The 19146-nt window shown below is 58.9% G+C and overlaps 4 protein-coding genes across 4 annotated transcripts; 2 read left to right on the forward strand and 2 right to left on the reverse strand.

The window, feature by feature from the left end:
- The first annotated feature begins 1538 nt into the window (after positions 1-1538).
- Positions 1539-3699, forward strand: DCXR (dicarbonyl/L-xylulose reductase). The gene is made up of 8 exons (XM_006869623.1): positions 1539-1590; positions 1666-1763; positions 2189-2343; positions 2457-2499; positions 2573-2672; positions 3232-3296; positions 3378-3495; positions 3596-3699. Exons 1-8 carry the CDS (start codon positions 1539-1541, stop codon positions 3697-3699), a joined length of 735 nt encoding a protein of 244 aa, XP_006869685.1.
- Positions 3700-5513: 1814 nt separating this feature from the next.
- Positions 5514-7543, reverse strand: RAC3 (ras-related C3 botulinum toxin substrate 3 (rho family, small GTP binding protein Rac3)). The gene is made up of 6 exons (XM_006869492.1): positions 7401-7543; positions 6760-6831; positions 6553-6670; positions 6314-6376; positions 5769-5928; positions 5514-5645 (listed from the first exon to the last, which is right to left on the reverse strand). The coding sequence occupies exons 1-6, from the start codon at positions 7433-7435 to the stop codon at positions 5515-5517; spliced, it is 579 nt and encodes a 192-aa protein (XP_006869554.1). The 5' UTR covers positions 7436-7543; the 3' UTR covers position 5514.
- A 924-nt stretch (positions 7544-8467) lies between these two features.
- LRRC45 (leucine rich repeat containing 45) lies at positions 8468-14096 on the reverse strand. Its single transcript, XM_006869624.1, has 17 exons — positions 13877-14096; positions 13578-13639; positions 12940-13010; positions 12642-12820; positions 12430-12558; positions 12148-12260; positions 11971-12029; positions 11666-11743; positions 10890-11025; positions 10734-10811; positions 10548-10659; positions 10391-10461; positions 10057-10149; positions 9617-9709; positions 8983-9156; positions 8737-8884; positions 8468-8664 (listed from the first exon to the last, which is right to left on the reverse strand). The coding sequence occupies exons 1-17, from the start codon at positions 14094-14096 to the stop codon at positions 8468-8470; spliced, it is 2013 nt and encodes a 670-aa protein (XP_006869686.1).
- A 545-nt stretch (positions 14097-14641) lies between these two features.
- STRA13 (stimulated by retinoic acid 13) lies at positions 14642-19129 on the forward strand. The gene is made up of 5 exons (XM_006869625.1): positions 14642-14671; positions 17975-18026; positions 18277-18330; positions 18439-18527; positions 18974-19129. The coding sequence occupies exons 1-5, from the start codon at positions 14642-14644 to the stop codon at positions 19127-19129; spliced, it is 381 nt and encodes a 126-aa protein (XP_006869687.1).
- Positions 19130-19146: the final 17 nt, after the last annotated feature.

Here is a 19146-nt window from a genome sequence, read left to right on the forward strand (position 1 = left end):
GTGACAAGCGTGGTCATGCTCTTCCTCTTTGATGGTCCTGGGATCATCTGTTCCTGAAATGAAAGATTAACTCCTCCCACCTTTTAGTTACACATCTTCTACAATTACAGTTGTGACAATCACAATTAATCCTGTTAACAGTTACAACTGAATCATAAAATCCTATCAGCACCATTCCCCATTCCCTTTCACCTGATCCATCTGGAGAAGAGGAAAACTATTCAGTGGAGATTCTACCTTACCCCTTGTTCTGAATCTAAGCACGCCCATGAAAGCTTGTAATCCAGCCACTTTGTGCCTTGATAGCCCTATTTTTGATAGCCAATGTCTAGATTGCCCATCCATATCAACCCAACGCATTGAGGAAATAAGTTTATTCATTAATATGAAGAATCCTCCCATTCCAGTTGGAAATTTGAGCAACTGCATCCATAAGCAAAGGTCTAGTTCATCAAATTGTAGTAATTTACACTTGCTCACAGTATCAAGCATCTTTATCTTCATCTGGTTGAATTCTGGTCAGTTAGCCATCCAAGGTAAGTCAAATGGATATGGCTGCAAGTTTGGGAGTTCACGCTCACCTCCCTGCACTTCAGACTAGCTGGCCACTTCACTTTCAACTCTAGCCTAGCCTCCAGTGGTTAGGTCAGTGCCCCCTCAGAAATTCACGCATCTCTTTAAACTTCAAACCAGCCAGGCCTTCCTCTTCTCTCTCTCATCTCGAGGTCAACGGGTGTCAATGGAACATGGTCAAACTCGCCCATGTCTTCACTGCTGCATTTCCTCCATGTCCACTCACAAGTAGACCCAGGTGGTCACTATCGAGCATACTTAACTGTACTCTGGTGGGCTTTTGTCAGGGCTGAACTCTGGGTTCAACTCCTCCCTCTGCGGGCTAAAGCAGAGCTTCCCCTCTGAGCACGACAGGAAACAGGATCTCTCTGAAAGGCCCACGACCCACTCCCAGGTCCAGGGTGAGATGGGGGCACCTAAGCTCCCTGTGAATAGACTTTCTTCTCAGAAACAAAGCAGGAAATATCAGTTCTTAGCTCTCCATTTCACGTGTAAAGCCAAGGTTCCTTCCGGCATTAACGACCAGAAGTTTTTCTTAACGATCTTGGCAAAGAAAAAAAATCGCTTAAGGACCCCCTATACCCATTCATGCCTCTCGCCAGTCTTAGTTTGAAAAACCCCGCCCAGGGCAAGCAAGGATCCGCCCCACCAGGACACGCCCACTAATTTCTGCCAATCGCACTAGCAGAGGGTAACTTTTATTTGTATGTCCCCGCCCTGGACGCACGTCGCCTTATGATTGGTCACTCGGAGCCGCCACCCCCCCCCCGCAACCCGCCCTTGGTCACGCCCTCAAACCAGCCTATTTACTTTAACCATTCGTACTTAGCATATACCCGCCCTCCACTAGCACGTCGCCTTCCGATTGGCTGTTCCGCCTCCTCGCGCCCCGCCCCGCTCCTTACTTTGGTTTTCTGCCCAGAGCTCCAAGTCCAGTCAAGGCGCACAGGCCGAGTCCCGCCGCCATGGAACTAGGACTCGCGGGCCGCAGGGCGCTGGTCACCGGGGCAGGCAAAGGTGAGCGAGGCAGGCAGCAGGAGGAGGGAGGCTTGAAGAGCAGAGAGAGCGCACTCTGAGCTCCTCTCCCCGCAGGCATTGGGCGCAGCACTGTGCAGGCGCTGCATGCAGCGGGCGCGCGCGTTGTGGCCGTGAGCCGCACTCGGGAGGACCTGGACAGCTTGGTCCTCGAGGTAGGTGCCACTGACCCGGGACCACGCTGCTCCGCGGTCGGAGAGATGGGACTGGGAGCGACCCCCTTCCCAGCCATCGATCCTCAGCATCCCTTCCCCAGGGTTCGGTCTCCATGGGTAGTGGGCTGAGCTTGGGAAGAGGCAGAAAGAACTGCAGACTAGAGCCAGGGCGCGGGGGCAAGGAGGAAGTGGACAGGCAGGAGGCGGGGCCAGGTGTTTGGTCAGCGGCCTGGGACGCATCCAGTAGCCAGGGCCCTGACACCTCCCCGCCCCCACAGCCTTTGGGGTCTGGTGGTTACCAATAGCGGTGCCTCCCCTCTTCCCTGCCCAGCTGAAAGTCCACCCAGACCCTGCCTCCTCCCTCAAGCAGCAGAAGCGCAGTCATAGGCCTGGGCATGCCTCTGCTGACTGTCCACCCCCCACAGTGCCCCGGCGTCGAGCCCGTGTGCGTGGACCTCAGCGACTGGGAGTCCACTGAGCAGGCGCTGGGGGACGTGGGCCCCGTGGACTTGCTGGTGAATAACGCCGCTGTAGCCCTGCTGCAACCCTTCCTGGAGATCACCAAGGAGGCGTGTGATGTGTGAGCTGGCTGCAGGAGCCCTGGGGAAGGAAGGAAGGAAGAGCCCCAGGGAGAGGCTGTCCCTGCAGCTGTCCCAGTCCCCCCCTCTCTACGGTCTGTTCATCTACTTCCAGGTCCTTTGATGTGAACCTCCGTGCTGTCATCCAGGTGTCCCAGGTGAGCTGCCTGACAGGTGGGAGTGGGGAATGGGGGCGCCCCACGTCAGCCTCATCTCCCCATATCACTCCAGATCGTGGCCCGGAGCCTGATCGCCCGGGGAGTCCCAGGGGCCATTGTCAACATCTCCAGTCAGGCCTCCCAGCGAGCACTAACCAACCACAGCGTCTACTGTGAGTGAGCCCTGGACATTGGGCCCTTTCCCCAGCCACAGGGTCATCTGTGAGTGAGCCCTGTGTGCTCCCCCCCAAGCCTGCAGGGTCATCTGTGAGTGAGCCCTGTGTGCCCACCCCCAAGCCTGCAGGGTCATCTGTGAGTGAGCCCTGTGTGCCCCCCCAAGCCTGCAGGGTCATCTGTGAGTGAGCCCTGTGTGCCCCCACAAGCCTGCAGGGTCATCTGTGAGTGAGCCGTGTGTGCCCCCCCAAGCCTGCAGGGTCATCTGTGAGTAAGCCCTGTGTGCTCCCCACCAAGGCTGCAGGGTCATCTGTGAGTGAGCCCTGTGTGCCCCACCCCCCAGCCTGCAGGGTCATCTGTGAGTAAGCCCTGTGTGCCCCCCCAAGCCTGCAGGGTCATCTGTGAGTGAGCCTTGTGTGCCCCCACCCCAGCCTGCAGGGTCATCTGTGAGTAAGCCCTGTGTGCTCCCCCAAGCCTGCAGGGTCATCTGTGAGTGAGCCCTGTGTTCCCCCCCACCCCCAGCCTGCAATATTGGACTCCACCCTACTCCTCCCACAGGCTCTACCAAGGGTGCCATGGACATGCTGACCAAGGTGATGGCCCTGGAGCTTGGGCCACACAAGGTGAGCCAGCAGGGAGCTCCCATCCAGCCCCCACACCCAGGGGCACCTGGCCCACCACGCTGACCAGTCTGCCTTGCACAGATCCGGGTCAATGCTGTGAACCCTACAGTGGTGATGACGCCCATGGGCCAGGCCAACTGGAAAGACCCCCAGAAGGCCAAGGCCATGCTGGACCGCATCCCACTGGGCCAGTTTGCTGGTGAGTAGGTGGGAGGGACAGCCTTCTGGTCCCTCAGATAAAGGTGGGAGGAAGAATCAGGGCAGCCACCATATTTGCCCTGTCCCTATCCTTGTTCCAGAGGTGGAACATGTGGTGGACAGCATTCTCTTTCTCCTGAGTGACCGCAGCAGCATGACCACAGGCTCCACCCTGCCAGTGGATGGGGGCTTCCTGACCGCCTGAGCTCCTTCCCTTGCCCCCTGCCTCCCTGGTCTTTCCAATAAACACCCTCTTCTTGCCTACTCTTGATGCTGACTCCTAGACGTCTGAGAGGTGCTGGGCTCAGGGCTAGATAGAGGACAGGTTGGCTCGGGTACCTGGCTCCCACAACTCCCCTGGCCGAGATGGGGAGGCAGGACCTGTCAGAAGACTGTCTTCAGGTGTGCTGAGGGAGGTGACACCTCAGGGTGGACATAGTACAGTGCTTCTGAGAGTCCAGCCACCTCCGCTCGGCAAGTGTAGCTCCACCTAAACCTGAGATGCCTCCAAGTTCATAAGGAAGAAGAAGTGAAGATGTAATCACAACTCAGTTGTTTGCCAGTGAATGAGCTCTGTCTTTGTGATCGGACAATCATTTTCAAATGCTGCTGGAACCCACACAGATTTAATATGCATTATTAAATGTTGCTCCCCATCTGTTGCTTCAGTCTGGACAATGAACAAAACAAATCTAACTCCAGTTCACAGCATTGCCACTTCCATGGTGTAAACACTGGAATGCGAATGACTTCAAGCTCCCAGCGCGCTGTCATTGTGGCATCTCCGCTGTTTCGAAACCCAAGACATGGATCACCTCCAGGGCATAGATGATAATATCATGAACAAAAGTATGAAATGATGAGTTTGAGTGTTTGTTAGTTTTGGTTTTAAGGCAATTCACCTCATTGTCAGCTGACATAATTTTACTTTAAATAGTGGCAGTGTAACAACTGGTGAGCATCACTCTAGACAGTTTAATAGTCAGGGTCCCAAACCAGTGTGATCTGGAGCCAGCCTGAAATAAGTTCTGATGACCTGCCTGGGATAAAGTCCGAGGCCCTGGACCTTGGCTCCCAGCTGGCCTCTCTTGGGCAGACCCCCAGGCCCATCACCTGCTGCTCTGATAACCCAAACACCAGACTGCCTGCCCACCTGACTGCAGTCTCTCCTCCCACTAGGCTCTTGGGGCAGCCCTACCTGCGCTGGGTTAAGCGTTGGGCTGCTAGAGGCAGTTTCAGGGGTTCAAGCTATCAGCTGTTCCTCTGAGAAAAATCCCATAAAATCCCATAAAGATCTACATCTTAGAAACCCTAAGGAACAGTCCTCCTCTGCCCTTTAGGGTCACCATGAATAGGAAGGAAGTTGAAGGCCCCAGGGGCTCTGTGAGGCCTGACATGGCACAGGAGGTGAGCTTCAGCAGAGACCCGCCTTACCCTAGGCTTTCTGCCCTAGGCGGCACAGGGTCTTTGTTGAATGTGAGTCCAACTTGCTTGCTTCAGCTGTGATCTTTGGAGAACTGAGGCAGCCCACCGAGCGTTCTTCCCTCCCCTCCCCTCTTGCCTAGCACTTGGGGTCTGACTCAGAGATTCAGAGGTGCTGTTGTGGGGGCTACAAACCCCTTCTGCATGCTTGGCTGGGGAGCGGGAAGGCAGGCTCAGCAGTGAGGGAGGCAGGCAGTATTGGTGGAGAATGTTTATTGTAGAAAATATGGGCAGCCCATCCCAGGCATGTGGACAGACCCCACGCCCCTACCCTCATGGCAAGAAAGCCACCCTGGGGCTGCCCTGGACCCGCCCCTGCAGCCCCGAGGGAGACCCTGCTCCCTCCCAGCCTCTGGGGAAGGCTGAGCCCCAAACCTCCCAACCCTAAAGAGGAAGCTGGGAGTCCTCGTCCTCTGGGCAGCCTTGTCCCCATGCTCCCCCCACCCCCACGCCCCCCAGCAGACTTAGGGACACCACACACTTCAACACAACAGCAGACACTGGCCCGAGGGGCTGCTCCTCGCCCATCACGGGGTTTCTAGAAGACGGTACACTTCTTCCCTGGTTTCTTCACTGGGGGTGGGCAGAGCACAGCCCGGATGGCTTCATCGAACACCGTCTTCAGGCCCCGCTGGGTCAGCGCTGAGCACTCGAGATACTTGACAGAACCTGGGGGCCCCAGGGGGGATGGTAGTGATGGGGTCAGTGAGGCCGGCAGTGCGGGCAGGGGCAGAGGTCAGCAGTGTCCCCCAGAACTTTACCCCCAAGCCCCTCGCCCACTGTGCTGCTCACCTATCTCCCTCGCCATGGCCAGGCCCTGAGGGTAGGTAATGGGTGCTAATTTCTTGTCCCGCAGTCGCTCAATGGTGTCCTTGTCGTCCCGGAGGTCCAGCTTGGTGCCCACCAAGAGGATGGGCGTGTGGGGGCAGTGATGGCGCACCTCTGGGTACCACTGCGGGGACCCGGGTCTCTGACTCCTCAGGACCAGGCAGTCCCACCCGAGGCTGCTCCCACAGCCTTGCCCCACTAGCCTGAAGACCCCCACTTTGTCCCCAGGCCTGCTGGGGAAATGAACAGGCAGTAGATAAGCAGCCGGAAGCTTCCCAGCTTATCCAGGCCTCACCACAGGGCTGCACTTGGCTGTGTCTTCCGGCCCCCGAAGGGCGCAGGGAGGTCCTGCATTCTGAGAGCCCTGCTGGGAGCACCCACCCCTAGGTTTCATCCCTTTAAGTGCCCACCCAAGCAGATCCAAAGCACATTTTGCCTGAACCCTGTGCCTCACCAGGGCCAGTCCCCTGGGCTGCCCTCCCCAAAGGTGACACCCCAACCCTACCCACCTTGGCACGGACGTTCTCAAAGGAGGCTGGGCTCACCAGAGAGAAACAGATCAGAAAGACATCCTGAGGAGCAGGAAGGGCCAAGTGGGAGCCAGCAAAGACATCCCAGTGACCCCTGACCCCAAGTCCTATCCAGAACTGCAGAGATCTCCCCCAAGGCCAAAGTCTCATCTGAGACCTCAGATACCCGCCCCCAACTTCCTAGCCCCGGGTTGGCCCAATGTGTGGGGGACACCTACGGTCTGAGGGTAGGAGAGTGGTCGCAGTCGGTCATAGTCCTCCTGGCCCGCTGTGTCCCAGAGCCCCAGGTTGACGGGCTTCCCGTCCACCATCACGTTGGCTGAGTAGTTGTCAAAGCTGGGGAGGGCAGGAGGGTCAGGGCAGGGAGGGTCTGTGAGCTCTGGCCCACCCCACGCCCTTCCCACCCGATCGGGCCGCTAGCTCACACGGTGGGGATGTATTCCCCGGGGAAGGCGTTGGTAGTATAGCTGATCAGCAGACAAGTCTTCCCCACGGCGCTGTGCACGGACGACAAGCCTCGCTGCTGCCTGCTGGCTCCCCCCATCGCCAGCCAACAGCAGCCCCCTCCCACCCAGCCAGAGCCCCAGCTTAGGGGTCGTTGGACATAGGGGTCCCAGTAGCCAGTGACCTAGGGCTGAAGGAAGAGGCCCGGACAAGCGGGGCTTCGAGGGGCGGGGTGGTGGGTGCGACGCAGTGCCCAGTACTGGCCCATGCACCCCAGGTAGGAGACTGGGGGCCGGAGGCGAGCTGAGCGACCGCCCAGGGGAGAGGCCCGGCCGCACCCACGCGGAGGACTGGCTGGTGGCTTGAATGCGGAGCGCGCCTGACGGTCAGCAGTGGCCCCTGGGACGGCCGGCAGCATCAGGTGGGCCCGCTGGGCGGCCAGCCGACGCCCTGGTCCACAGCTCTTTGCCTCCCCGGCCCGGGGCACTCGTAGCCACGAGCGGGAGCTGGTGGTCTGCCCGACCCCGCCCCTGCCAGCCGGTGCTCGGCGTCCCCTCCGCCCGGGCCGCGCCCGAGTCCGGCAGGGTTCCCGGGGCTGCAATGACCCCGGCTCAGCACTCACCCGTCGCCGACCACCACGCACTTGATGGCCTGCATGGGCACCGGGGCCGGGCGGCGGCGGGCGCGGCCGCGAGCCGAGCTGCGGAGAAATGCCCGGCGCCGCAGCGGCCGCGGGACCAAGCCGAGCGCCGAGCCGAGCAGCCGGAGACAGCCGAGCGCTGCCGAGGGCTGGGCGCGGAGACAGCCGAGCGCGGTGTCGGGCGGGCAGGGGGCGCACGCCCCGCCCCCAGGACCGTACCGGAGGGCGGGGCCGCCAGGGCTAGGCGGATAGGCCAGGACCTAGTGCCCTCCAGAATGTCTGCGAGACCCCAGGATCTGGTTAGGGGGCAGTACGCTGGTGCACCGGGGTCCCGGGTTCTCCTGTGATCCCGGGCCATCCGAGAAAACCTCAGGGGTTCAGCGTAGGCACAGTTACATTCCCATCTTCACACCAACTTGTGGTCTAATGGGGTCCCGGCAAGTGTGGGGGTATTTGGGATCTTCCTAGGGAAAGTACTCAAGAGACCCTGAGGGGCTGAAACCCACCCACTCCCATTCCCTCTTCGAGACAGGTGGTGAGGGCTGGAGGTCTCTAAGATGGCCAGCAGTGGGCCACAGGCAGAGTCTGAGCAGAGGGTCTCCAGCAGACGGTGAGGGTGAGGGAAAGGCGCACAGGGGGTCGTGGGAGAAAAGCACAGAGCGAAAATGTATCACAAAGTGTAAAAACCCTGTATTCCAAAAGTCACAGGTCTGCGTTTCAGACGGCAGGCCATCAGCAGCCGGGATACATTGTAAAAAGTGATTACAAAGGACGAGCACAAACGTCTGGGGGAGCTGAGGACCATTCCCCACATCTGCAGCAACTTTGCTCTAAGGCACATGGTTCTAGGAATGGCGCCGAATCCAGTAAGGGGCCCTCCTGGGCTCTGCTGACCACCCAGCCCAGGGCAGGCATCCTATTGGCTGCTGCATCAGTCCCCCAGCTCGACCTGGGGCGGATGGGAGGAAGTGGCGCTGGTTATTCAAAGACTTAAGCAACCGGGGAAGGAGTGGGAAGGGGCACCGGCCTCCCTGGCCACAGGGCCTCCCTCACTTGTGAGGGCTCAGATTCCGCAGGGGAGCCCCCTGAACGTAAGCTAGGACTGCGTTCTGCAGGAAGCTGGCCCTCTGAGCCTCCTCGTCGCATATGCGCGCGATCTCCACTTCCTTGAGTCGAAGCTTCTCTCGTAGGGAGGCGTTCTCACTCTCTCTGTCCAGCAGCGCCTCCCGGTGGTCATTTGAGATCACTGCGGGGAGGAGGCTCAGTAAGGGGCGCCTGCTACTCCAGGAGCGAGTCGGGGAGGTGGGGACCTTCTCACCTTTCAGCTGACGCTCTAGGGCGGATATCTTCTCCCTCAACCCTTCCTGAGCTGTGAGTTCAGCTTGAAGGCGCCCCATCTGCTCCTGAAACTCCACCCGCACCCGGTTCACCTCCACCACCTTCTCCTGGTCCTTGTTATTCAGGTCCTGCAAACATGGGGTGGGGTGATACTTGACCATGCCCCTGGAGGCGGAGGAGGTGGCTGGGTGGCTGGGGTTCAGTGCGGCTGGAGAACGACCCCTACCTGCTGCAATTCCTGCAGGCGCCGCTGCAGACTGTCCACCTGCAGGCTGAACTGGCTGACCCGACCCTGGGCCTCAGCCACCACCTGCTTCTGCTGCAGGCAGGTGCTCTGGGCCTCGTCTCGAGCCTGCGTCAGGAGCCGGAGCTTCTCTTCCAAGTGGGTCAAGCGCTGTTGCTGGGGTGAAGAGGGGTTGATGAGTAGGCCCGAGTCCTGCCCTCCCTCATGGGTGCCCTGAGCTTGCACGAGGGACCGTCAGCATGTGGAGTCATGTGACAGCTTCTATCTACATCTTAGTCAACCCTCACTGGATTGTCCTGGGCCTGTGTCTCCACCTCAGACCTGCCTCCTTGGGTCACCCTTGTTGTTCCAGCTGTCAGACCCTCCCTTAATCCAGTTAGACATGAGGGCCCCACACCTGCGCCAGTTCTGGGTTGTGTTTAATCTGGGGTCAGGGAGAGCATGACCGTGGCCACCACACTGCCTGCTGGGGGCATAGGGCTGGGGCTGGGGCATTCTTATTCTGTCTGCTCATTCCCCTGCAGACCCCAGCTTGGTGTCCACACAGCTCTGCTTCCTGGCCCCTCGGCCCTTGTTGGCGCGGTCCTAAGAAGGGGCTGGCCGTGGATGGACACACCTCCTCCAGACGGACTTGAGTCTTGGCTTTCAGGAGCTCCTCCTCCACCTGACCTCGCTCACTGAGTGCAGCTGCCTTCACTCGGCTCAGCTCCTGCATGGCAGACCCCACCTACCGCTGGCTTCAGCCCTGTACCGCCCCATCAGCCCGGCCTTCCCCTGGCACCCCAGGCTCCCTGTCTGCCTCCCACCTCCCTGTGCACCCAGAACTCCCCATGTGCCCACGCCTCCCTCTGCACTGAGTCTCGCTGTCTGCCCCACACCTCCCTCTGTATTGGGTTTCTCCATCTGCCCCCTGCCTCCCCCTGCACACTGGATTCCCTGTCTGACCCCCATCAGCCTTCTAAGGATCACAAGGCTGCATCTCGTCTCTCCCTGCTGAGTAACCCTGGGCCCCCAGTGGACCCTGTCTCCCCCCGGCTGGTGCAGAGGGTCCCGCACCTCTTCCAGGGTCAGTCTTGTAGCCTCCAGCCTCTGCACCCGCTCCTGCAGGACCCGCTCGCTCTCCTCCACGTGGCGGGCCATGTGTTCTACCTGCGTCCACCCAGGGTGTAAGGGGCTCACCTGCCTTCCACGGGAGGCCTGGCTCCCCCCCCAGAAAAGCTGCTGCTTGGGTCCCCCCAGGTCAGCAACTCCAGAACACACACCCAAGTGGGCACAGTGCATTCTGGGCTCCCCTCACGCCCCCACTAGGAGGTGCTGGGCCTGACACCCATCTGAGGAGCCAGGCAGTGGGTGTCCCGGGGGGTTCTGGGACAGCAGGAGCAAGAGGCACCTCTCTGATACGGAGCTGCTCTGAGTCCTCCAGGCTCTGCTTGAACCTCCTCTTCTCCTGGTCCAGGCGCTCTGGGGGCCCATGGGCAGGGTGGTGAGACTCCTGCAGGGGCCCGCCCCAGGCGCCCACCTCCCACCCCTCAAAGGCTGGGGCCCACCCTCAGCCTGGACAGCACGCAGCTTCAACTCCGCCGATGTGTTGGTCAGCTCCTGCCTGGCCAGGAAGAGTTGCTCCTGCTGGGACTTGGCCTTCCGCTCCAGTTCGTCCACCTGCAAAGCAGCGCTGAGTGGGAAGCTGGAGCCCCGGCCTGGAGCACCCGGGAGCCCTCCTGCCCGCCCCACACCTGGTTCTGCAGCAGCAGGCTCTTCTCGTGGGCCGCTGACATGTCCCTAAGGAGCTTGGACTCACGTGCCACGGCTTCCTAGAATGAGGAGGGTGAGGGGCGATGTAGGCACCCACCAGCAAGCATCCGGCCTCACCACCCCTGCCCCCCACCCACCTGCTGCTCCAGCCGCCACTCCTTTGACTGTTTCTGTGATTGGCTCAGTCGTTCCTGCTCTGCAGCAGCCAGCAGCTCCCCCAAGTCCTGGGTCTTTTGTTCCGACAGCGCCAGGGCAGCCTCTGTCATCTGCAGCCTGCAGGGGGCAGGGTGGCCACCCCCTCAGTTCACCTTCCAGGCAGGGCCAGTGAGTCACTCCCCTCACAGGCTGGCTTTCCCTGCAAAGGACCCCTCAGTCCTGGGTATCAGCAGCCCCTGACCCAGCTCCACGACACCTGGCTCATGCCTTACTGTCTCTCATCCTCACCTAGCCCCCAATATGGGTCCCATCTCAACACCTCCTCCAGGCAGCCTTTCTAGATTGGTATTCCAGCCCACCCCGTTTCCATGGCAATGCTCACAATGTAAAAAACGTAAACAGTTGGACCCAGGGTAATGGAGTCGCTTCTGACTCTTAGTGAGTCCACAGGACAGAGTAGAAGAGCGCCTATGGGTGCTAGGACCAACCCTTCATGGCAGCGACAGTCTCATCTCCTCCCTTGGAAGCCTGCCGTCAGCAGCCCAGCACTTAACCCCCTGTACCACCAGGGCTCCTTGGTCATCGCTTTGTTGTCGCTGTTTAGTGTCATGGAGTAGGTTCCATGACTCACAGTGACCCTGTATAGGGTTCCCAAGGAGCGGCTGGGGAGTTTGCCTTGTTTTCTACCATCTCCTAGGTCCCCAGGACAAGCCCCCTCCGAGCTGAGATCACCCCTTGGCGGCCCTGGGCCTCTTACTTGGCCTTCAGAGCATTGATGATGGAGTGTCTCTCGTTCAGAGCATCCTGCAGCTGGCCTATGCGGGCGGCTGATGCCCTGTGGACAGAGCGGAGAGTCCACCCCACACCCCACATCAGAGCCCTGGAGGGACCTTCCACCTCAAGGGCAGTCCCAGCTCTCTGCGGCCAGCTTTCTCCAAAACCACACAGGCCCCCGTGTTAGGGCAGGGAGCACTGGGGTCAAAGTCTAGACAAAAACAGCCCCGCACACATAGGAATCCCACTACCTGGCCCTGACTGCTGCACCCGGCCCCCACCAAGCACCTGCTGTTCCGGGCTATTTCTTCTCGCTGCTTGTCAATGGTCTCCATCAAGTCCAAAAACTGTGGGCAGAACCAAGGAGCCTGTCAGAGTGTACACAGCCCTGCCTACTGCCTCACCAGGCCAGAAAGGATCAGCGGACAGGTCCCTGCAGAAGGCACCAGGGCGTGGACTGAGCACCTGCTTGGACTTCTCCTCACGCAGGCTTCGGACCTCCTTGCTGAGCACATGGGTACGGGCCTGGCTCTCCCGGAAGACCGCCTGTCGGTCCTGGTTGTGATCCACAGCCTGCTCTGTTGGGGGTGAGTGTGTGTTATCACGGGGAGGCGGCTGTTTCCCTGAGTGCTTCCTCCTCCCTCCTTATAGGCTTGTCAGGCGTTCTGGTGTCTAGAGTCCAGAGCCGTTCCCCTTTTCTGAAAGATGGGTTATGCCCAGCTCCCCAATGCGTGTGGATCTTCATACCCACAGCTCTGAGCACGTCCCCTGGGACGTTGTTCCCTGCCAGCTCCAGCCTTCGCAGGGTTCTGTTGCTGAGGAGACAGTTCACCAGGGCCCGTCCCCCGAGGAGACCGATATTGTTCCAGCGAAGATCTGCAAGGAAGCCCGTTGTCATGGATTGGCATGCCCCACCCTCCATACCCTCGCTGGTGGGATGGATCCCCCCAGGACCTCACCCAGCTGCTGGAGGCTGGAGTTGCTCTTCAGGGCCAGGGCCAGCTCTTCCGCCCCCTTGTGGTTGACCTGGTTGTTACGCAGGTCCAGTTGCCGCAGAGCCACGTTGGCCCCCAGTCCCGTGCAGAATGTAGCAAAGGCCTCCTCCCAAGTGCCCAGGTTGTTCCACTCCAGGGTGAGGCTGTAGAGGGATTGAGAAGGAGGGTGGTTCTTAAGATTCAACCCAGAGAAGCAGGATGCTCACCCCTACCCAGACTCCTCCAGGACAGCTGCAGCCATGTCTTCTGGGACTGCCCTCACCTCTGAATTGACTTGTTTTGTTGCAGCAGTTTACCGAGTACCTCAGCTCCCACAGCACAGAGGTTGTTACCCTAGGGCAGGAAAGGACAGGGGAGTCATCCTGCTAAGTGGACCTGTGCAACTGGTCCAGACCAAGGTGAACTCTGGGCACGTTATGCTCCCTGTCAACACGTGTCTATTGAAAGTGTGGACACTCTGCGCTCTGGGCACTGGCTCACGAACGTCCCGGCTTTGAGCACCAGGAGCACTCACAGATCTGATCTCCGGTCACTGGGATGTCCCATTCCCATTTCTCTATCCCAGCCTTGGGGGACAGGCCAATTCAAAGGGATGCCCCATTCACTGGACATCCTGTCCCCCTCATCCTGGCCTCTGGGGGCATGTCTGGAGCACAGGCCCCTCACAAGGACACCCCCATACACACCTGTATCCCAGCCTGGGGAGCGCATACGGAGTGCAAGTCCCTCCCACACAGGGAAACCTGTCCCCTCTATCTGGGACTCCAGAAGCATGTCTAGAGCAAAGGCCCACTGCTGTGATCACCAAGCCCTACCTTTATCCCAGCCTGGGGACAGGTTATCAGGAGCAAACTGCAGGCCCCCGCCCCTCTTTTTCTGTCTGGAGTCCAGGCCCCTCACCTTCAGGTCCAGCCGTCGAAGCACAGTGTTGGAGCCGAGTCCTGGCAACAGCAGCCTGGCCCCTACAGGAGAGGAACTTGTCTGCCTGCTGCTCGGTCCACGTGGGAGTCTCCCACCCCGCCAGGCGCTGACCCTCAGTGTTGCTGGCACATTGTAAAGGGAATACCCGTCTACCCCAGGTTCCAAGAAGAAGCTGCTGCTTGCCCACAAGGCAAGGAGGCCGCTGGCGGGGAAGGGTCCTGGCGTCTAAGTGCACAGGAGAGTGTGTGGGGACCCCACCTCAGACCACGGGCGCCCACCTTCCTCGCTCAGCATGCAGTCTCTCAGAACCAGCTCAGTGAAGAGCGTCTGGCTCTGCAGCAGCCGGCCCAGGGCCCCGCAGGTGTCGGCGGTCAGCGTCTGAGTGGTCAGGTCCAGCTGACCCAGGCGGGACTCCTGCAGCCGCCGCAACACCGACTCCTGGGGCTCGGTGCCGCGCTCCTGGCACAGCCGGCTGTAGGCAAATCGAAACTCTTCCATGTCTGGGGCGCGGAGAACACCATCTCCCCTCGGGTCAGGTCTGCGATCCTCCGCCAGTTTGGGGCGGGAGATACTGCCCGGCAAGAACGGGGGTCGGGTCTCCAGGTGGGGGAACGGGGTACGGGGGCCTCCGGTTGCTCCAGGAGGGAGTTCAGTAACAGGGCCTCGCCAGCGGGGCCTCTGATCACACACACCCCGCTCTGCGACCTGCAGTAGCAGCCCCCAGCCCCTAGTGCGCGGATCCTCCAACCTGGCTAGACACCCCCAAAAGATGCAAAGCCTTAGTATCCAGGAAGAGCGGGGTGCGCCGGGAAGGGGACAGCAGGGACTACAGCTCCCATGAGGCTTCGCGCAGAAGGGGCGCTCGCTGCGGGCCATTGAGAGTGAAGAGGCGGGAACGTTCTCCGGGATCATTGGCTGTGGGCTTGGGGGCGTGGTCTCCTGGAGGGCGCGCTCAGTGTCCATTGGCTGAGGGTGAGGGGCGGGGCTCCTGACTGATTGGCTGTGGGTGCCGGGGCTCCTAGGCGCGCACTGAGGCGGCGGCTATGGAGGGAGCAGGCGCTGGGTTCCGGAAGGTGAGGGAACCCGGGGATGGGTGGGAGGCGAAGCCGCGACCCAGAGGTGCAACCCGACCCCACGTATGACCTGGACAAGTGGGCATCCATGCTGCGGAGGTAACGGGTGTCCGCGGCATGTGCCGCAGCCGAGAAGCGAGCCCGGTCCGGAGGCGGGGAGGTTTGGCATCCCTAAATCCCCTTTAAGGATAGGGAAGGCCTTGGGACGAGGGGCTGGGCCGGGCTCTCCTTTGTGCACTGTGGCTGCCTGGCTCTCCGTCCGTCACCTGTCCCTGTCCGCGAGGCAGTCTGTGCCCCCTGGTGTGTTTGGGTCTTACTCGGTCCCGGTAAGAACACAGCACCCATATCGGGTTAAACCAGGAAAACCACCCCACATAGGAAAGGGAAGTGCCTCAAGGCTGTAAATCTTTATGAACATAGGACACAGGAACCATCCTAGGAGCCACTGGTGGGTTAGAACCACAAACCTCTCCGTTAGCAGCCCAACGCTTAACCTGCGGCTCCACCACTTGTGAACGTCCGACTCAGCGACCCTGTATAGGGTTTCCAGGAAGTGGCTGGTGGGTTTGAACAGCCACCTTGAGCTCCGTGTTTTACCAGTGGGAAAACTGAGACCCAGAGTATTTAAACCACCCGAAGGCTAGGATCAGATCAGGCGGACTCCAGACCTCCCCTGTGCACCTGGCGTGTACTGCTCACAAGTGCACGTGTGTGCCCGCCCTTCGCCTTGCTCCAGGGCCCGCGGCCCAGCTGACAATGCAAACTGTGAGGGTCTGAAGTGACGGCTCCAAGTTCCTGGTCACGTGGACGTGGGAAAGGGGCGCTGAGGGTCTTGAGCCCACCAACCTGGTGAAGTAGCAGTCTACAGAGGCCACAGGTTGGATCTGCCTGAACCGTTCTTCCTCCGACGGGGCTCTGCGCAGAAGAGGCAATCACCAGGCCCAAGTTTGAGCCCCTACCTCATGAGGTTGTTGAGAGGACCCCTAGGGTGGCCTCCACCTGCAAATGGAAATGGTCTGGAAGGGTCCTACAGTGAGGGGAACCCCAACACCTACGCCTGGCCCCACAAGCACCCACAGGGAGCCCACGAGCTGTGGGACAGAGGCTGAGCACATCCAGGTTTCTGCGGCAGCCCTTCTGACAGCCACTGTGTGTGCAGCACGTTTGGGTGAAAAGAGCAGGCACTGCCAGCAGGGGGCGCTGGAGCTAAGGGTTCCATGGTGGGGAGCAGGGAGCCACCTTGCCGTGACTGGGCACATCGCTTTTGCTCCAAGTGGACACACCACCTCCCTCCCACCCCTGCCCTCTCCAGAGGCTGTGCTGTTCCCTATGGTCTAACAGCTATAAATGCACCCACACACAGTAGTTGTTGTTAGGTACCAAGGTGCCAGTGAGTTGGTACCGACTCATAGTGACCTTATGCACAGCAGAATGAAACACTGCCCGATCCTGGGCCAGCCTCACTATCGTTGCCACGCTTGAGCTCATTGATGCTGCCACTTGGCCAATCCATCTCGCTGGGGGTCTTCCTCTTTTTCTCTGACCCTTCACCTTACCAAACATGATATCCTTATCCAAAACTGGTCCCTCCTGACAATATGTCAGAAGTATGAAAGACGAAGTTTGGCCATCTTGGCCTCCAAGGAGCACTCTGGCTGCACTTCTTCCAACACAGATCTGTTGGTTCTTTTGGCAGCCCATGGCACTTTCAATATTCTCCTCCAATACTGTAACTCAAAAGCATCAATTCCTCTACGGGCTTCCTTATTCACTGTCCAGCTTTCACATGCATATGAAGTTATCGAAAATACCATGGCTTGGGTCAGGCCACCTTAGTCCTTAAGCTAACATCTTTGCTCTTCAACACTTTTAAAAGGTCTTGTGCAACAAATTTGTCTAATGCAATACGTCGTTTGATTTCTTGACTGCTGCTTCTGTGAGTGTTGATAATTGATCCAAGAATGAAGTCCTTGACAACTTCAATCTTTTCTCCATTGATAGTTTACTGGTCCAGTGGTGAGGATTTTTGTTTTCTTGACATTGAGATGCAATCCATACCGAAGGCTGTGCTCTTTGACCTTCATCAGTGTCTTCATTTTCATCAAGTGAGGTTGTATCATCTGCATATCACAGGTTGTTAATGAGTCTTCCTCCAATCCTGATGCCACATTTTTCTTCATAGAACCCAGCTTCTAAGATTACGTGCTCAGCATACAAGTTGAATAAGTATGGTGACAGAATACAACCCTGGCTCACACGTTTCCTAAATTTTAAACTATGTTTGTCATCACGGTCAAGTCTACTTTGAGGAGGCAGCTCTTCCCCAGTCATAGTTTAAGGCTGTGGAACGAGGGACATCATTGCTGATGTCCAGTGGATCTTGACTGAAAGCAGAGAATATCACAAAGATATTTACCTGTGCTTTATTGACTACGCAAAGGCTTTCGATTGTGTGGATCATGACAAGCTATGGACAACATTGTGAAGTATGAGTATTCCAGAACACTTAATTGTACTCATGAGGAATCTGTACCTGGACCAAGCAGCAGTTGTTCGAACAGAATATGGGAACACTGAATGGTTTAAATTTGGGAAAGGTCCATAGCTTGGACGCCTCCCAAATGCCATTCCTCAGCCCCCAGTACCTACCTGCCCTATCACATAGAATGTCACAAAGTGAACCCCGCACTCCCTGGCCCCCAAAAAGACACTTGCCATGGGGTCTCAAGATGACCTCAGCTTCCTTGATACGTACAAAGAGGTGCTCTGGAGTGTCAGGTGGCCCTGCTTTTCCCTCTGAACCCTGCAGCACTTCCCCTACACCGGCTATCTGTGCCTCCCGCGACCTGACACAGGTTAATCTGTCCTGTGCTGTGTGTATTGAGGATTGTTGGCCCCAAAAGGCAGGCGCCCAGCAGTCAAGTGGTGCTGACAGGGGTGGGGGGGCATACGATTATTCCAGCCTCCTCTTTCCAGTCCTCTCACTAGGGTACAGGTGGACAACACCAAATGACTTCAGTTGTCCATGCACATCTGATTTCTCCCACTTCCTTTGGGGACCTTCCCCACAGTGGACTGTCAGAACCCCTTTCCAGCTTCACTAAACAGTCGTTGGTAAGCAGCTTAGCCCTTCCCCAGCAAAGCCACTGGTTTAGCATCCTACACTCTACTCCACCCCAGAGAGGCCCACTAACACAGCCCCCCAAGCTAAAAATCACCATTTTCTGTCCAAAACGTTGAGCCCGGTTGTTGCTCTGTGTTCTGGCTGCCCAACTCCCCGCTGAACACATACTCTCCCCGCAGGAGCTGGTGAGCAAGCTGTTGTACCTACACTTCAGGGACAAGAAGACCAAAGGTAGTCAGCACCAGGAACACACCATCTGCGACTGTCCTTGGGCCAGATCAGGGCCTGGGGGGGGCACCCCGTGGGGATGGGAGGTTCAGAGCAGTGACACCCTGCCCTTGGGCCACATCACTGCCTGGTGGGGGAGCACCCATGGGGATGGGTGGGCATTTCAGGGCGGTGACACCCTGCCCTTGGGCCAGATCAGGGGGTGGGGGGCACCCCATGGGGATGGGCAGTGACACCCTGCCCTCCCTTCCAGTCAGTGCAGATGCCCTGCAGCTCATGGCTGAGATGCTGAGGATCTTTGTGGTCGGTGGGTATAAACAATCCAGGGTGGGTGTCCCATTTACAGGGCTGCCAACTGGGTGCACATAGGGTGGCTGGGTCTCCTCTGGCCACTCATAGCCCTTGTGTACGGCAGAGGCAGCCATCCGTGGGGTCCGGCAGGCCCAGGCTGAGGATCTACCCCTGGTGGATGTGGACCAGCTGGAGAAGGTGCTCCCTCAGCTGGTATGTGATGTGGGGGCTCCCTGAGTGTGATGGGGGCTCCATGTTGAGGTACTAAGTGCCCATTCCTTGTCCCCAGCTCCTGGACTTCTAGAGAGCTCCCTGAGAGTGGAGGCTGCCATCCCACGTCACCACCAGCTACCTGCACCTGGGCTCAGCCTGGCCACCTCTACCCCTGGTCCTAGTAACCACCCATCTCTGCCTTTCTGACGTGGACACAGGGAGAGGGTGCGGTCAGCAGAGGTGCTGTGCTTGGGCACGGGGCCTCCGACGTCAGAGCCGGAGCCCTTCCGGAGCCATAAATTTGTTCTCCCAAAGCTCAGCCTCTCACCGTTACTGGACTGCAGAGCCCCAGCGCCTCCTGTCCGTCCACTAAATACAGTCATGACCAACACATGTGCATATCTCTTGGTGGCTGACACCTCTGGACACTGGCCCCTCCCTGTCAGAGAGCCAGTGGGGGGACTGGTTATACCCCAGGGCTCAAGGCAGGTCCAGGATGGACAGGGGACAGGGTGACCCAGGCCTGTCCTAGAGCCTCCTGGCTTAGACCTGACGGGTACTCTGCCGACCCAAGCTCCTCTTACCCGCTGCAGACACCGTAGCAGGCCCAACAACTTTG

This window comes from Chrysochloris asiatica, unplaced genomic scaffold (genome assembly GCF_000296735.1).
Source record: "Chrysochloris asiatica unplaced genomic scaffold, ChrAsi1.0 scaffold00132, whole genome shotgun sequence".
NCBI lineage: Eukaryota > Metazoa > Chordata > Mammalia > Afrosoricida > Chrysochloridae > Chrysochloris > Chrysochloris asiatica.

Bases quoted from the DNA above. Each gene is read 5' to 3' on its own strand.
- DCXR (XM_006869623.1), top strand. From the start codon at position 1,539: ATGGAACTAGGACTCGCGGGCCGCAGGGCGCTGGTCACCGGGGCAGGC. The intron at 1,764-2,188 runs GTAGGTGCCACT...CACCCCCCACAG, and splicing joins TGGACAGCTTGGTCCTCGAG to TGCCCCGGCGTCGAGCCCGT. The intron at 2,673-3,231 runs GTGAGTGAGCCC...CTCCTCCCACAG, and splicing joins AACCAACCACAGCGTCTACT to GCTCTACCAAGGGTGCCATG.
- RAC3 (XM_006869492.1), bottom strand. From the start codon at position 7,435: ATGCAGGCCATCAAGTGCGTGGTGGTCGGCGACGG. The intron at 6,377-6,552 runs GTAGGTGTCCCC...CCTGCTCCTCAG, and splicing joins CACTCTCCTACCCTCAGACC to GATGTCTTTCTGATCTGTTT. The intron at 5,646-5,768 runs GTGAGCAGCACA...TGGGGCCCCCAG, and splicing joins GGCCATGGCGAGGGAGATAG to GTTCTGTCAAGTATCTCGAG.
- LRRC45 (XM_006869624.1), bottom strand. From the start codon at position 14,096: ATGGAAGAGTTTCGATTTGCCTACAGCCGGCTGTGCCAGGAGCGCGGC. The intron at 10,812-10,889 runs GTGGGTGGGGGG...TCCTCATTCTAG, and splicing joins AGTGGCGGCTGGAGCAGCAG to GAAGCCGTGGCACGTGAGTC. The intron at 10,462-10,547 runs GTGGGCCCCAGC...ATGGGCCCCCAG, and splicing joins GCGTGCTGTCCAGGCTGAGG to AGCGCCTGGACCAGGAGAAG.
- STRA13 (XM_006869625.1), top strand. From the start codon at position 14,642: ATGGAGGGAGCAGGCGCTGGGTTCCGGAAG. The intron at 14,672-17,974 runs GTGAGGGAACCC...CTCTCCCCGCAG, and splicing joins CAGGCGCTGGGTTCCGGAAG to GAGCTGGTGAGCAAGCTGTT. The intron at 18,528-18,973 runs GTATGTGATGTG...CCTCCCTGTCAG, and splicing joins AGAAGGTGCTCCCTCAGCTG to AGAGCCAGTGGGGGGACTGG.